Raw genomic sequence first — 18,207 nt, 5'->3', positions numbered from 1 at the left:
CTGTCTCACAATTCAGAATAAACAGTTCCTAAGTTCATTTCAAGGTATGGAAATGCAGGCGTGCAAAAGCGCAGACACAAGGAGAGTGAGAAGGACGACACAAACCCCTGGGTGACCTTCCAGTCGATAGTAGTTGTTTGCGTTGTTCTCGTCCTGCTTGTGTCTATGTTTTGCGCACTCGCATTTCTGCACCATGATATCCCTACCAGTTTACTCAACTTTGTGTCGTTCTTAAGTCCTTTGTCTGTCAAATTGTGGGCATGCCTGCCACACTGGCTCCCTATGGCTGTGCAGCCGATCCTCTGCTCCTGTCATTTGTCCTTTTATTTAAATTTTTTGTGTAGGTTCAGCGGACATTTCATGCAACATAGAAGCTGATTTAATGTAGCCACTTTCTCTGAATTGACAATTCATCAAGAGTTCATAAATTGTGGAGGTTAGAGCGATGGAGAGCAACAGAGCACCAAGGCATGTGCTGCACCTGTCAGAAATTTAAATTACAAGATTTTTGTGTTTAGATTGCCATCTCTATAGATGGCACAGTGGGTGCTCAATGTTTCTTTTGTTTTTCATGACTTCTTTTGATAAAGGCAGGGAGTGTGCTGGAAACACAAAATGATTATGCTTGAAAGAAGCAGTGTTGTGCAAGGATGGGTCAATCAGCTATCTTGGGAGCGGCAGTACAGTTGAACTCACTTATAACGATACTGGTTTTAACAGCATATCGGTTATAACAATGAAAAGCTGCTGCACCGTCAACTTTTGTATGTTTTTTATGGTGAAATAACCTGCTTATTACAATGCCCCGATGCCACATTATGGGTTATAACGATGAAGTCTGGCTGCTGGATGTCCAAGCCAAAAGGTAGTGAAATGCAAAATTATTGAAAAAAAAATGACAAAAAGAAAGCGAAAAATTATAGCCGCTGCACGATGGGCTGCTGCTCCAACAGCCGCCGTGCGCTCATTTTCCAGCCATCTCCGCGCGGCTCTCTCCCGTCGCCCTTCCATCCCTCCGAACACGAATGGGCTACACCCATAGCTCTACGCCGCCCCACCCTCCCAAACACAAATGGACTGTGCCGCAAGCAGATTGCTCGCATGTTGCTCGCTGGCTCCTCATTCAGTGCAGTTCCTATGGCAGTTCTGCGAACAGCCTAATCACTCGCGTTCGTCTTTGTTAGTTGCATTGAAGTCGTTCCTGGCCACGCGGTTTCTCAGCTTCGCTTAATTCGCCGCCGAAACGCAAGATGGCTGATCCGCCCGCTTATCATCAGCAATGCACGATGTTGCCGGTGAAAAGGATGCGCACGGCTATAGATTTGAAAACTAAGTGCTTCTGACTGATGAGACGGTCGTCGCGAACGTGCTTGCATCAGGTAGCGACGGCAGCGATGATGCGGTAGGGCAGGCTGCCTCAACGTTGTCCTCGCAGAAGGCCTGGCAGGTGATTCAGTCCCTCCGGGGCTTCGTTTTCGCGAAGAACCTTCTACTGCACCTCGTGGAGCATCTGGTTGCCTTGGGGGGATGATGTCGGCAAGCTTCGCATAAAGCACGCATGGCCGACGGACAAAGGCTTTTCTCGTGTAAGCCAGTGAGAAGTACATGGCGAGATGCTTGTGGCGGTCTCTCCTCAGCATTTCTTCTGGATTTCTCAAGCTGACAAGCTGCCGCGGAAACCTTCTCACAATTTTTAAAAGGCCCCTTTTGGGGCCACTAATGCGATGCCTCAGCGGTGCTCGCATATCACTTGCCACTCGTGACACCTCTTTGCAGTTGTTATATCAGTGCCATTCTTTAAAGGGACACTAAAGGCAAATATTAAATCAACCTAAAGTGATAGATTAGTGGTCGAGAACGTCTAAGGCGTCAATATTGTCATGAATAGAGCCTTAATAATCGAGAAATTTAGGTAAATGTGGCACGTGATTGGAGACTCCCCCGGGACATTCAAGTACTTGCCCGATGATGAAAGCACTCCTCAATTAAATTGTGTCACTGGTACACAACCACTCGTTGCACAAATCATCCTTCTATTGTATTATAAGATGAAATAAATGCTGCTTGTCCAGTTCTATTTTACTTTAAGAAAAAAGAACTCATTGAAATGACCCTGACAACGATGTGGGCGGTCGAAAGGTTTAGTTTTCGCTCGACTCCATGCCACCCACGCTTTTGCATTTCAGTAGTTATTGTGTAGTGCCGTGCTGGTTTTACTGGCTCGCGAAACTCGCTTAAACTGCAAGTAGCAGATAATTCAACTTCCATGTGATGTCGCGGGATGCCCGAACGGTCCACCCCACTTGACCAAAAATCAGCTGCAGCGGCGAATCCGTCGCTATAGTAAACTAGAAAGCTTTCCACCGCTCTGATGATGGTGATCAGAGCTTCACCCTTTTCAATGGGCAGGCATGTCAATTGCATGCCCTAATGAAGAAAAAAGAAAAAAAAAACATTATAAAGAGAAACACGAAACCTGTCTTGGCTCGGTACCTCCGTCTGTCGGGCGCCGTTAGGTTGGTGATGGCGTATGCAACATCACCACTCCCCCGGTTGGGTGGTGGTAGATATGAATTTCGATAGAGCTACTTGGGCCCTTCAGATGAAATTTTCTAGTAAACGTAAGCCTTTTCTTGACACAAAACATGCGTTGCGAAATTTCTGGAATGGTATTTAAATAGTTCACGTCGACTTTGCATTTGCCTTTAGTGTCCCTTTAACGTCAAGAGCCGCGGCTTGTTAAGCGCGATCAGAGCGCCCAGGAAGCATTTAAACGAGTGTTTTGATTTTTTCATGCAGCCCGGTTATAACAATGAAATTTTTGTGGCACTTGAATATTGTTATAAGTGGGTTGAACTGTATAAGTAAGGGCACACTTCTTTTTATGGGCAGTTGTGATGAAATCTGCATAAAACGTCTAATATGTGTGGGGAAGCTGGAAAGCCATTGTCACGTTTATGGGATTTTCATAGTTCTTGTATTTCACAAAGAAAACATACAATAAGGAACCCATGGCAAGAGAAAAGCACTGTTCTTGATCAGTTGGTTCACCAGTGAATAGCTGAAATGCTTGATAGTGTGGTAGTGATTTTCACCACAATAAAAAAATTATGCCTTTGCATTTAGGTGAAGTGCCACGCAGGTCACTCTTCTAGGCCACACTGTGAAATTCATCCCTAATTTTCATTTTCCTGTAAACTTGAAAAATATAAAATATTGTGTGGTCGCAAAGTTGGTTAGAATGTTTAGGATGTTGATATGGGGCCTGGTCCATTTTGACTTCTTCAATGTGCAGGTCATCCTGCTTGAGAACTGCCTGACGGAGACGCAGAAAGCAGCTGGTGTTCCCGTGCAGTTACCCTATGATAATACAATGAAACTTCTTACACCTCAAATGAAAAAGCGAAGGCCACCACCTCCTGCAGTTCCTCTTTCGGGTTTGTAGTTTTTTCACTCTTCTTGTTCTTGTGATGCTTGTACAGCCACCCAGTATTTCAATAATGTCTCGCAAGTGCTGACAGCATCTTGGGGTATGGCAGTTATGTTGCAGGGAATGGAACGGTTTGGCCGACGATGTTATTACTTATGTGCACTTTAAACGCACTTGCTTATCAGTGCCCATTTCACTGTTCTGCCAGATTTTCGCTACTTGCGCAGTATTCAAGTATTGGACGGCTGTACAGTTTTAAGGTATACTTCAGCACTTGAGAGGTGAATGTCTAGAATTGAGAAGTGAATAGAATGATTACTTCTTTTGCCAGTAAAATATTAAGCATCATAGGATAGCATACAGTTCAAGAAAAGTGTCCTATCTCAAGATGACGTCATTTCGCTCGCTGATGCAAAAGATAAGCTTGGCCCGATGAATTACAACATAACATGCTTGTTGTCAGGTGTTAGACACTTTTTACAAGAGAAATTATAAAGTTCCTTTAATTTGAATCTGTCGTGGCTTTGTTTTTTTTCATCCAAGAGAGAAGCTAGAAGCTGATAAGTCATCCATTTCATTGGCCAGTACCTGATATAATTACCGTGTGCTGAATGGTCACTGACATGAGTGTAGTAATTGTCTTGATGTTATCAGTAAATGATCATGATCATTTCATTATGATCATTTACTATGCTCAATCTTTTCCAGAATTTACAATATTAAAGGTCACTAAACCAAAACACTAAATCAGTTTAGATGGATAAAGTTGTTTTTTGAAAACTCTGTTGTGGTTAATTCCCAAATACAGTAAAACGTCATTAATTTGACCCTCGTTAACTTGAAAAATCAGATAATTCGGACTCTTCCTTTGGTCCTGGCAGGTGTATGCATTGTTTAATGCAGTGAAACTCTCGTTAATTAGGACGTATTTGGCCACACATTGGTTAATTCGGACGACTCTTGGAGCTCGTAAGGCTGGAGTGCCGCAAAAGAGCAGAAATGGCGCTAGCGTCCACAGAAATGAATTGGTAAAGTCTACATCGCTAGAATGCTTCGTGCCTATTTGTGCCTCTAAAGCCGTTAATCTTGCATTTACCACCACGCATAGCACTGCGTTAGCTGTGTGCCTTCATTACTGCATAGTTGCCATACATGATCGCTTCTACAGCCACCGCCGTTTCATCCACAGCGATTACAGCAAACTAGTTTCGTTTTGACTTGGTATATGCACGTCGGCTGCATGCCTTCCTAACTGCGTAGTCACCGTCAATGATCGCGTCGTTAGCGATCGCGGTTTCGTTAGCAGTTGCTACAAATGGTACTTTCGTTTTGACTAAGTGCGTGCGTCGGCTGCATTCCTTCAAAACTGCAAGGTCACCGTCCATGATTGCGTTGGCAGCGGCTGCAGTTGCTGCAAACAGTAGTTTTGTTTTGACAAGCTTTCGAGGATGAAGAGCACCGGCTATATCGCAATTTACAGTGACGAGCACCGGCGAAAAAATAATCGGGATGTGCGTGCTGTCTCAGATGAAGACCCATCTCAGATGCCCGTCTCAGATGAAGACGTGCGCCCTGGCCGCACTGGGAAGAAAGTGGCCAGGCCTTCACTGCTGCGAGTACTAATCAGTCATGAGATGGAGAGAATTTCAGCTCCCGCACTACTTTTTTGCAAAATACCACGGGATTGGCTCATTGACTGAGTAAATAAATGCGCGTTGACGTGTGGTAAGCGTTTGTTTATTGTTTTCTTGATACACTTGATAATTCGACATTCGATTCATTTGGACATTTCTTCCGGTCCCGTGTAATCCGTGTTACTGTAATAGGTTGATTATTAAAAGAGAATATGAAGGTCTAAGTTTCAGTTGTATTTCGTGTCAAATCCCCAACGCCGGTACGTCACTGTGACGTCACGGATTTCAAAGTTTTTTTTCTTATTTCGGCTGCGTTGGCTCAGCAAAAGCTCCCAAAACTCGCCATATTCAATCTTTGGCTCCTTTAGAAAACAATGTTGTCTATCTTTAACACTAAAGGATTAACTAGGCCCTAGGAGACACTATCATAACCTATGATATCTCAGCGAGGTGCTGCGGGAGCTTCAAGGAGGCGTCGTCACCCGTGTTTTGTTATTGTGCTTTTTCTGGCTTACCAAGTGTCTTATCGTGGTGAGAGTGGTGTTTTTGATATTTTAGAAGACTTGTTTCCTGATACAGAAGAAATCATTTTTCTCTTTACTGTCCCTTTAAAATTGCAAGAGTTACTTGTATTTGATGCAAAATATTTTTGTGTTGTTTGTGCAGACATCCTGAGTTATGTTGATGCGATTGATTGTGCCTATGCAGAACTGGACAGTGATGATTGTCTAAGGTGTGAATTGAGCCCTGATGAAGTTTCTGGCGATCAGCGGAGATCAACAGTGGAACGGCGTGGCGCGGGCGATGCATTTGATCGAGCAGTGCCTCATACTGAGCTTCTGGATTCGACTGCTGCCAAAGCTAAGGCTGAGCTGGCTGCCAAGGGCAGCCTTGCGAACCGACAGCCCCCTTCTGTGTCGGCTCTCAAGAAACAAACAAGCACTGACCTAGCTGTGAGTCCCATTGCATTTGTGTGATATTCTCAGCTTTGCACAGTTGTATAGTAAAACCTCGTTAAACTGTATCTGCTTAAACAGTAGTTTCATATTAAAAGTAGTAAAGACAAATCCCCGACTCAGCGGCCATTGAACATAATGCATTTTGTGTCTGCACAAACCGTACCAGCTTATTGCGTACTTATTGGTTAAAAAGTATTGTTTTCACTTCCACGATCACAGCGGTATGTCGTCTTCATCGGTCTACCCGGCAGAACAGTAAGCCTCAGAGATTTGAACAACGGCCTCCAAGTGCAAACACAGAGGGCACTTGGAAGGGTGAAGCTACATGAACATCATTTTGGTGCCGTGTCAGAAAGCGTTCTTTATTTTCTATGAGAGAGCGTCGTGGCATTGTGCAAGCCAGGACTCGCGTCATGCCGAAGCTCGGACAAAAACACCGTGTGCTTAGCATACAAGAAAAAATGGACATCGTTCGTTCTATTGAATGTGGCACGAAGAAGTCGGCGCTGGCATGCGAGAGGGATCTACCTTTAACTACGGTGTGTGGCATCTGGAATGTGAAGGAAAAGTTGCTCGGCAGTGCTGCTGCGACTGCGAAAAGATGTCACCTACGAGGTTCGACTTTTCCTGATGCGCAGGAGGCGCTGGTGAAATGGTCAAAATGCAGCATGGTCGAAAAGCTGCCTGTCAGTGGCCCCCTACTTGTGGAGAAGGCCCTAGTTTTCGCTTCGCAGATGAACCGCGACAACTTTGTATGCAGCAATGGCTGGCTGGCGAGGTTTAAGGCGAGGCACAGCGTAAACCCAAGAACCGTTTCAGGAGAAGGTGCTGCTGGCGATGTGGATGATGCAGAACAATGGCAAATTGGTCAACTGAGGCACATCTTGATGGACTGTGCGCACGACGATATCTTCAACATAGATGAGTCGGCCCTGTTGTTTAAGCTGCTGCCAAACAGGATGCTTGTGTTTAAAGGTGAGACATGCACCGGCAGCAGGCATGCCAAGGACAGGATTTGAGTTGCGTTTGGAGTGAACATGTCAGGAACTGAAAAACTTCCACTTGTCATGATTGGGAAGTCGGCCAAGCCGAGATGTTTCAAAGGCGCCCAAGTGCCGTCCGGGTTGTCTACCGTAGCAATACGAAAGCATGGACGACTTCAAAAAATTTTGAAGAGTACATGCGCCTCATTGACTGCCGTTTTGTGGCGAAGAACAGAAAAGTTGTTATCTTGGATAATGCATCGGCACATGTCACGCTTGATAACCTTGCGGCTGTGAAGTTGGTGTTTCTGCCTCCTAACACCAAGCCATTGCCCAGCCCTTGGACCAAGGTGTAATTTGGGCTGTGAAACAGCTCTACAAAAAGAATCTGCTGCGCATGATTCTTCTAGCCCTTGAGTATGGCAACGTTTTTTCACTTGACCTGGTGGGCGTAATTAACCTGCTGGAATCCTCGTGGCGGCATGTTGAATTGGCGACAGTGCAGAACCGCTTCAAGTGCACTGGATTCACGGTGTGTGTGGGTGATGCAGAGGATGCTAAAGACACCGTCAACCAGTCTTTTGACGCCGTCAACCAATATTGTGAAACCCTGCTTGCTGAAGTGCTGGAGCGGCACGGTGTTACAGAAGGCATTTCCTTCATCGACTTCGGAGACATTGACAGCGAAGTTCAGACTTCTCCGGACGTGTCCGACGAAGCCATAGTTGCCTCTGTTGTTGCTGAAGTGTCGCCTAACGACAGCGATGAGGATGACACGAAAAGCGACAGCATGGGCGATTCAGGCCTGACAGTGACAGAAGGGGCACATTATGTCAGCCTCATGCGGGTGTTTGCCGAGAAAAGGGGGCTGGTGGAAAAGCTGGCTTGTGGCTTAAGTGAGTTTGAGGTGAGTGTTGTCGCTACTAGACCACCGCGGCATCAAACAAAAATGACAGGTTTTTGTCGCGCGAATTGAATAAATACTGTACGTTTTTTGCCCTTTCATCGCATTCACTCTGAGTTCCTTTTTTGACAGGTAAGTGGGCACTCTCACGCTATTTCGGCTCATTACAGTATTACAGTTTTAGTACGTACTTTTTCCGAGCTTCAGTGAACTATGGTTTAACGAGGTTTCACTGTACAGTCGATGCCAGATATATCAGTCTTGGATATATCAAATCATTGTCCATATCAAACACTTGTTACATCACCTTGGAAATTCTATGCAAAAATATAACCCTACTACACGTATATCGAACTCCCGTTCACTGCCACATTCTAATAAGCATGATCCAAGTTTCTCTGTGTATTTATGGTAAAAATGCCCTGGGACGAGCTCAGCTCATTGCCAATGGCTAATTTGCTTTCAGTTTTCATTTCCTTGTCAACAACGCTTTTCATTTTCTTGCATAGTGCTGTGAAGCATAAGCTTTGCAACATTAAAAAAATGTCATTTTTGGCCCGAATTTAGAATAATAGCATGGCACAGAAGGGGTTACAGGAGTACTGTCACGAAAATTTTGTGTCCTGCTTTTTCTGCTTTTTTAAGTAGCTGCCGACCCCATAATTATGGTAATTAGCTTCAATTACTCGATTGCGCTACAAATAAAAAATTCCAACAGAATCCATCTTTCGATGACGGTTGACATTAATGTGATTAGCATTGAAGCAATGTAGCAACACATTGCATAGCCTACGGAAAAATGCATTCTGCATGAGGCATGTATGTAACCAGTCTCCTCTCTTCTGCTTCTGAATGATGGTAATGATTGATTGCCATGTCATTTATGTCATTATGGCATTCGTCATGAATTCGTGTCATGAAAGCTCATCATCTATGTCACACCATGTCATTCATGTCATGCATGCATATTATGATATACAGTAACCCATCCTTTTAACGAAGTGAACGGGACAGCAAAAAGAATGTCACATACAGTGGAATCTCGGTGATACAAATCTCACAGGGTCAAGAAAAATATTCATATTATCGGACATTTGTATCACCAAAATACATTGAAAACTGATAAGCTAAATTAATGAAATTCACGCCAACAAATTTCTTATATAGAGAAGCGAAAAACTCACTCAGAACAACCCTTTTATTTTTGGCAGAAGAAATTCCTGTTGTCCTTCTGTTTCTTTGTCCATTAGGTGTCCCAGGTGACTTTATTCAAATCCATAATAATGCACGCACGTGTCGTTGCTGAACTCATTCGTGGCCACAGCACGTCTCAGGATGACAAGAGCATGCAGCATTTCGGCAGCCGTTGGTGGCTGCTCGTCATTGCCCCCGCCGTTTTCGTTGGCTTCATTACTGGAATTTGCAGCCTCGGAACTGGCCTTGTTGGGAATGACCTCGACCGTGTGTGCACCACAACTAGTAAGGTTGTCGTCAGCGGTGATAAGATCATGCATGGAGCACCTGGCATTAAGCTGGTCCCAGTCCTTGATTTTCGTGTCCTCCGGCTCTGGGGGCATCTCTGTAGGGCTACACTCGATTAGCTGCACTGTTCTGGGCTTGTTGAGCAACATTTCCCAATGCAAATGGCTAAATACCATCGAGCCCACATATAACGGCCCCAATTAAGACGAACTTTCGCTTAAAACGAATAAGACCTGTGTGACTGCCAAAATATACATTATTTCACTGGCACAAAATCGCAGGTATAACAAACGTCTTTGAGCCCTGTGGATAGGTTACAGCGACCGGATGGTGTGAACCCGGCGCCGCGATGCCAGATAACGACGACCTATGACTTGTTTGTGCTCACGGTCTGTTTTTCCAAGCTTTCTCGAAGGCGAACTATCCGTTTCGTGCACGACTACCCTCTCCCCGCCGGCGCGCCTTGCCCATGAGTGTCGGCGTGTGGCTTCCAAGGTCACCCTGTCGCTCATCCTCGCAACTACGCTCCCCTCTCCTCACTCTTTCTTGCAACTCCCGCGCTGTCTCAAGGGGTGCGCTACGGTGCCGGCTGAAGTTCAGAAGTTTCGTTTTCTGGCCATTACCGTGAGGCAGGGATCTTCACACTAGTTTCTATGCTTCCTCGCTTCTGCGCGACGTTCTACGTCGTTCTACTTGGGCCCGAGTTGTATTCACAATGGGCTTCTTCAATTTTCCACTTCTGGCTACCCGCGGACTGCCAGAGCCAGCCAGAGCGCCTTCGTTTTTCTCGGGTTGCTCCGCCCACCGCGCTACGCACTTCCGCTGGGCGTTCATTTTGCTCGCGCTGGACGGTTCTGGCTACCCGCGGGCTGCCAGAACCTGCCAGGACGATTTTGGTCTGGCTGCTCTCTGGAAGTTCTCTGGCTAGCAGACGACTAAAAGAGGTGATGGGCGCTCGCTGCCATCTTTATGGGGACTTCACGGATTGCAACGCGGGTGCTTGAGGACTTAAATTTACCTCGCTCGGCCAACTGTCTACGGTCATCTTCGGATTTCCTTACTTTTAGCGTTATCTTTCCAGGTGCTAACGCACCGTTCCGCATCGCTAAGCGGTGTGATACGAGCCGTGGTGAACAGTTTGAAGCTTTTGTGTGCGTGTCCCCAGCTGATTGCTTCTTCGCGGCGGTGAACAGCGCGTCGGGCTCTCATGCGTGCATGTTATCTGCATCGTGTTCCACGCAAGTTGTAGACGCTCATTCACACATTGCGGTACATTTTGGGTTCGTCTTTCTCTGGTGGCGTTCCTTTTCACATATCTCGCGTATGTATATCTCCTTTCTCTGCAGTTAGCGAAGGCTCTGCAGCTAGCCCGTGTTCGCTCCGTCTCTCTGTTGTATGCTGTGGCAGCTCGAAACCGATATGTGTTCGAACTGCAGGCCGTTGATTTAAGAATACACTGATTGCACTCGGTAAATTTAGACACACGTACATTGGCTTATTGCTCTCACGATTGCGACCAATGTTGTTTTTCGTGTGAAACGTTTTGCTCATCACAGGCGACGTGCATTTTCATGCGCCAGCCGCGTCCCCAGCTCCTTAAATGAGAAGCACCATCAGCCACAGCAAACTTTATGAAATCAAAGCCCAAGCAGGTCGGCGCGAAATTTTATGCGTATGAGCTAGACGTACCCGATCACCTGTTTTTTCATGTCTTGTGATGACACAACACCAACTCATCAATGTCGCCGGTGGTCGACGTGATCGCTGCGAGCAGGGATCCTCCAGCTATCGCTTTCGAGTATACAATCACGATTTCAAGTCTTGTCATCCGCCGTGTCGGAGGCCATCTGTTGCGCTGCGCAAGCGAGGTTGGCCGAGTACGCGTCCTGCGCTGAGTCGCGCGAAAGTGTTCGTATCCCTGAATGCAACAATATATTTTCAAGCTGGCAACGCATAAATGGACCGACTACGCCGAGCGCGCTGGCCTCGACGGGCGCTGCCATGCTGGTAGCATGTTTACATTTGGCCAGCTGTACCGGCGTTCGATTTTCCAAACTTCGGGCAGGTTCGGGTTGTCTTGGGATCCCAGCCCATGTGACTTCCTGTCAGAACCGGAACTAGCTGGCTGCCATCTGGCTGCCAGCGGGCTGCCAGAACTCCGAAAATCGAAGAGGCCCATTGTCGGACAGGAATGCCGTGCCTGCAGCTGTCACAGAACGAAAAGTGCTGGACATAGCAAAGAAGCGAGCCATTTTTACGGAACTGTCTCAAGGTGCTAAAAACTGAGTTGGTGAAAAAGTACAACGCCTCGAAATCAACCCTCTTGATGATTCTAAAGAGCAAGGAAAAGATCGCCAGCTCTGCGCCGACTCGACGAACAGAAAGCACCTGCGAAAGGCCACCTATGCAGACGTAGAGGACATGCTACTTACCGTATTTACGCGATTGTAAGTCGACTAATAAATTTTCTTTATCGAATGCGCCCTCGGATATGCTCTTTCTTTTTTTTTTCTGGCAAGCGATATGGGGGGGTCGACTTACATTCAAGTCGATTTACAATCGTGTAAATAAGGTAGTAGCTGACATGGTCACTGGACTACTCGTCTTAACTAGTGCTGCCGTCATCATTGCTACGGTCCCGCAGCACTTCGTCGTACCGCGAAATTTCACATTTGGCAAACGACCGCATCACGACATCTTGTGGAACAGCAGCCCACGCCGAATGCATCCAACCACACGCAGCCGTCAGGGAGGCTCTTTTGGCAGGTCCGGTTGGTGCAATTTCGCGGTATTCTGCCGCCAGCCACTCGTACTCATGGCGGAGCAGGTCCTTAAAAGGCGAAGATCCGGGCTTGTTTCATGACCATGTCGCACTTCACTGGCAGGGGCCGATCGCGCATTTCAGCGATGTACGCCGCAAGCTTAGCCTACAGCTCCGGAAAGTGTCCAGACTTCGGCACGGGGGAAATTCCTCGCTTGCCGTCACAAGTGAAAATTTCGTTTTGCTGCAGTCGCCACTCTTGCACCACCCGCTCAGAAACATTGAACTTGCGGCCTGCTGCGCAGTGATTTGTTTCTTCGGTGTAAAGGATGGCAGCACCCTTGAACGCTGCTGTGAACGGGTGCCGAATGATTAGTGGGCCTGGAGCACTCATGACAACTGAGGAAGCACAGAAGTAGCACGTAACCCGCAGTCAAGTGGAACGTGTCAAACCAATGCCTTTCGTCAAACTATAGAGAAAGCTAAGCGTAACAGGCAAAGAGAAACCCGCAAGCGGTATCTGCTCTTCCAACAACTACCAATACTCCCCACAAGCGCCGCAGTTCTGAGGGTGCCGCCGCGAATGGAACAGCGGTGCTTCCATCAACTATCAACATCCCCTCATGAGTGTTGTGTGCTCTATAAAACTCTCAAAGATGTTGAAAAACCCTTCCGAAAAGCGAAAAAACACGCGGGATAGCGAAAAGCTACGGGTAGGGCCATAGAGCAAACATAAAATTGTAATTACGTTGTAGCTCCCGCTGGTCTCGCTTTTTTGGCGGTGCCATGTTTTGGTTTCCATTGTAAGTCGACCCCCCACTTCAGATTTTCAAATTTGAAAAAAGTGGTCGACTTACAATCGTGTAAATACGGTAAGTGGTTCGTCGACGCATAGGCTTGCAACATTCTGATAAGTGGATCAATAATGCAGGGCAAAGCCAAAAACATTGTGTTCCTGCTAGATTTTCCTGACTTCTGCACAGGCAATGGCTGGCTACATCGACTCAAAGTGTGGCATGGGATTGTTTTTAAATCGATTGTCGCCGAAGCGGCTTCGGTGAGTGACCAAGATGTTGCCAGTTGGCTTGTAAGAAACCGAGTCATTATTGCAAGCTACGCGGAGCAGGACGTGTATAACACAGATGAAACTGCGTTAGTTTATCAGAGTCTGCCGGACAAGATGCATGCCATGAAAAGCAACTCGTGCTGGTGGCAAGCACAGTAAAGTGCGCGTTACAATACTTCTGTGCACTAATATGGATGGCAGCGTCCGGCGCATGTTCTTTGTAATCGGAAAATCAAAGAGGCCACGTTGCTTTTGCAGCTAGGTATGTACCTGTGCGCTACAGGCACAATACTAAGGCGTCGGTGATGCACAATTTATTCGCAGAGTGGCTATGCGAGTTTGACCGCGACATGCAAAGGCAAGGAAGGCGCGTACTGCTCGTGCTCGACGAACTTCTCTTGCAGCAGTTAGTCTACTTTTCCTGCCGCCCAGTACCACTTCGAAAGTGCAGGCGCTTGATTTGGGCATAATGTGCACATCGTATAGGCGCAGCATTGTGGAGGGCTTGCTCATGGCTGTTGACCACCCGGTCGCCAGCTTGCCGCTTCGAGTTTCACTGTATTCGGCCGTTGAAATGGTAAAGACGGCCTGGGCGGATGTGATGGCTGTTTGTGTGTGGAACTGTTTCCGCAAGGCCAGTTTCATCGACGTAGTACCTGATGCCGAACCTGATGCTGAGCCTCATGCTGAGCCTCATGCTTTCAAAGATGATTGGTCCGGCGGTGACTTGTGGCAGCACGTCGTCGACTCTGACATGGGAGGCCACGGCTTTCGTTGGGATGACTGTTTTTTCTGATGAAAACACTGATATTACGGAACCGTGCACGAACGAGGGTATCGTTTGTGAACTGTGGGCGGAGAATGACGCAGAGGAATCGAAATAATGATGAAACTTTGGAGCCAGCACCCATAAGCGCACCAGTAGCAATGGGCTACATAGAAGGCCTCGGGCAACTTGTCTATGCCAAGGGCCTCGGCGAAGAGCACGCTTTTGCTTTCAATAAACTGGAGACCACCCTCATCGGACCTGCACTGCAGAAACAGACGAGCATCACGGACTTCTTTGCTAAGCAATAAATTTTGTGTTTTGACTAGCCACTTTTTTTAAGCTGTGGTCCACTTACTACGAACTTCGAGATATAATGAACCGACGTTGCGTGACGCTCAGGTTTGTTATAAGCGTGCTCGACTGTAGCTCGCGCAGCTGTTGGCGCAATTTTGACGAAAAATCACAGCAGTTGGGGCGACGTGTGACCAACCGGTTGGTCGCAGTCTGAGGGGGGGTGTTCAATGCCTGTCACTGTGATTTACATCGCATGCGACCAAAATCTTACTTCCGGTGCGGCAAAAATCGTTTCATGGGAAACAGCCTTTAGGCGCAAAAGGTTCTGAGCACCTTAGTGAGTGCGCACTCACTTGCCACTGATAACACGTAGTCTTAGGCAGAAGGAAAAGAGTGCAGGCGGTACAGTGGCGTAGCTGATGATTGCAATAGTAATTACAGCACATTTTATATGAACTGTTCAAAATGCACGTCAAGGGCAACGTGACTTCAGACGTGAAAAAAAAAAAAAAGACTCGTCAAGTCACAGGGAGCATATGCTCCCAGTCAGCCAGCCTGGTACAGTGGTTGAAGGCCATACATCGACAATGTCACTGAAAGTTGCCAAATCCTTCCAGCTGTTCATTTATCTTTGAAACACAGGAGTACCTGCTCTCACCTCTTGTGCCCTTGAATGCTAAATAAACTCTGCTTTTGGTAGCATGACCATGGTGTGTGTGTCAGTAGTATCTAGTACCATGAAGCTGCCACAACAGTTTTCTATGACTGGAATAGTCTCCATTTTTCACGCCTGAGAACATGCTACAGTTGGCATGCATTTTGAACTGGTTGCATTAAAGGTAACCTAATTACTTATTTCTTGTACTCTCTGGAAATTGCGAATACTACTGGCTATCCAATAAAGCAATAAAAATGATAAAAAGATTTTACTGTGTAGTGTTGCGGCTAGGGTGGCGTTGAGGGCAAGGAATCTGTCAAGCCCATTGACTAGGATGTCATGTTGTTGAAAATGAAGGAAAAAGGTTTTATTTAGCTTAGTTACATGGCTCCAGTGTGGAAGCCCACTCCATGCAGGAGCAAGTTAACATCTCAGTTCACATCAGGACGCTCTGTCCTCTCGAAAAGTATCTGCTTTTAACCCCGTCGTATTCCCTAAGCGAGTCAACTAGGGAATCTGAAGACTGTCCAGCAGCAAATCAACATCGTCGACTCCTTTGCTATACCACGCCCAGGCTATCCGTGACCCGCAGTAACTCTGCCTCGAACCCCGCAGGGGCGTCTGCGTAAGCAGGCGTTTGGTGTGTTGCGACACCACATACCCGTGCACACGAGGGTTGGACCCTCCTGCGTGTAGCCGTGCGCGGCTTAGCCGTGTCTGGGGAAAAGGGGATCCTGGGGGTTGAGCCGATGCTGAGTGCTTGGACATTTGAGGCCCCCCGGAGGAGGCAACACACCTCTTCGGCCTCTGCTTCGCATAGACGGCACCTCCAGACTGACCCACCTGGAGAAAATCGGTAGTCGCCTTTTCCTGTCTCTCTCTACCCTCATCTTCGCCTTTCTCTTCCACTTTTCCATCTTTCCTGTCTTCTACTCATTTCTTTCAACTTCCTATTTTCTGGGCGGCAAGGGTTAACCTTGTGTAATACATCCAGTCTCGGGTATATCTATATTAGGTTATAGTGGGAACGTACCGCTGGCGTACGCAGAATAGAATTTTCTAATCCTGTGACGTCCGCAGGTTGGGCTCCGAGGTGGGCGGCGGGCATTCCTGCCGAATAAAGTAATCCTATATATGGCTTCAAGTTTCCCCCCACTCCCTGATTGCTCCCTGAAGAGGGGGCGCACCGATGAAACGTTCAACTTTCTGACGAAACCAAAAGAAATATTTCCCAAATACCACGTAATACATAGTCAACATGAAACCAAGACAGTCCGTACAATATCCCCATTTGTGGTTGCAAAATGTCTGACAGAAGCAGTTGGCTCTGGTTACAAGGTAACCAAGATGGGAAGCGGCGACTTTCTTCTGGAAGTGCGTGACAAGCTTCAATACAGCGAACTGACTAAACTTGTTGCGTTTGGCGACATTCCTGTCTCTGTGGGCCCCCACCGGTCAATGAACACTGTGCGTGGTGTCATTTCTGATGACGACCTCCTTGAACTCAGTGAAAGCGAGCTGTTGGATGGATGGCAAAACCAAAACGTTGTAAAGGTGCAACGAATTAAGTTAAGGTGCGATGACAAGGAAATCCCAACAAAGCATGTAATAATAACTTTCGGAACAAGTGAACTGCCTGATTCGATAGAGACCGGATATTGTAAACTTTGTGTACGACCATACATCCCCAATCCGCGCCGATGCTTCAAGTGTCAGCGTTTTGGGCATGGGTCTCAGAGCTGCCGAGGGCGTGCTACTTGTGCAAGATGTGCATCTACAGACCACACATCAGATAACTGTTCTTCGGCAACCCACTGCACTAACTGTGACGGAGACCACCCCGCCTATTTGCGATCGTGCCCGTCATGGAAGAAAGAAAAAGGAATAATCGAACTGAAGGTAAAACTAAACATTTCTTTTCCAGAAGCACGCAAGCGTTTTTCTGTCCACCACCAATCGAATCCGTCCTACAGTGATGTGACGCGCCGGGGGGCTGTGCCACATCCTCTGGCGGCCGCGTAAGTCACACGGAGTGTGACGGCAGTTACGCCATCAGCCCCCCTGGCGGGAGCAGCCACTGCTCTTCCGCCCCCTACCACGAAGGGCCAGCAGACCCCCGAGCCTGCTGGTCCCAGGGCCACTGCTCGTGCAGACAAGCCCGAAAAACCCCCGAGAGTGCCTGCTGAGCGGGCGTCATCCAGCGCCTCCGAAGAGGCAATGGATGTAACAAAAACTTCTCGGGCGTCTCAGACGCCAAAGGAATGGCGTTGCTCCCTGGAGCGCACCAACAAAAAAGAAATACCCCGCATCAAGGGGCCTGCAAAGGTCTCTTGAGCCAACCTAATTGATCTCTTGACACACACCATAAAACACCTCCAATATGGACACACAGATAATGCATTGGAATGTGAGAGGTTTAATACACAATGTTCATGATATTAAGGAACTCCTTCGCAAGTTTAACCCAAGGGTGCTGTGTGTGCAAGAGACACACCTCAATCCTTCACATACTAACTTTCTCAAACAATATGCCATTTACCGCAAAAATCGCAGTGACGCTCTCGCCTCGTCAGGCGGTGTTGCTATTATAGTTGATAAAGGTACCGCCTTCCAACATTTACATCTGCAAACGCCCCTTGAGGCAGTGGCAATCAGAGCCGTGCTGTTTGATAAGTTAGTCACGGTTAGCTCTCTGTACATCCCTGCATGCCATCAACTTTCCACAACAGTATTCCAGAGCTTTATCGCAGAACTCCCCGAACCTTACATTGTAGTAGGTGATTTAAACGCACATAACACCCTCTGGGGAGATTCTCGTTGTGATACGAGAGGGCGCTTATTAGAAAAATTCCTTTTATCCTCCAATGCATGCTTACCAAACAAGAAAGAACCCACATTCTACAGCGTGGCGAACAAAACGTTCTCATCCATTGACTTAAAGGGCCCCTGAAATGGTTCGGACAAATTTTGTAGTCACGTAGGGTACAGCTTAAGTAGAACATTTGCACCACAATTTAAGTGAAGCGTTACGTATTAATGGAGCTACAAGCGATTAGAAGTTACCCTCCTCCCTAGCCGTGCTTTTCCTCCTCAACTCGTTCGCCGAGCGAGCGGGGCTAAGCTCCGCCTTCACTGGTTCAGCGTCACGATGCGACTCCGCCTTCACTGGTTCAGCGTCACGATGCGACGTCACATCGTCCACTTCCGGTTGTTTTGGGGCCCGCCCCCGCCCGCGCCAGACCTCTCCGCTAGCCGCATGGCCGTCGA

The 18,207-nt window shown here is 47.4% G+C and overlaps 1 protein-coding gene across 2 annotated transcripts in view; it reads left to right on the top strand.

Annotated features, from left to right (window-relative positions):
- Spn (protein phosphatase 1 regulatory subunit spinophilin) overlaps window positions 1-18,207 on the top strand; it is a 152,822-nt gene that overhangs the window by 87,893 nt on the left and 46,722 nt on the right. For both annotated transcript variants that reach the window (XM_075677755.1, XM_075677750.1), the window contains exons 12-13: window positions 3,296-3,437; window positions 5,773-6,017. In XM_075677755.1, the coding sequence (XP_075533870.1) occupies window positions 3,296-3,437; window positions 5,773-6,017 (387 nt within the window). The remainder of the gene's footprint in view (window positions 1-3,295; window positions 3,438-5,772; window positions 6,018-18,207) is intronic.

This window comes from Dermacentor variabilis, chromosome 1 (genome assembly GCF_050947875.1).
Source record: "Dermacentor variabilis isolate Ectoservices chromosome 1, ASM5094787v1, whole genome shotgun sequence".
NCBI lineage: Eukaryota > Metazoa > Arthropoda > Arachnida > Ixodida > Ixodidae > Dermacentor > Dermacentor variabilis.
The sequence above is the reverse complement of the archived record's forward strand: the minus strand, read 5'-3'. Positions and strand labels throughout refer to the sequence as shown.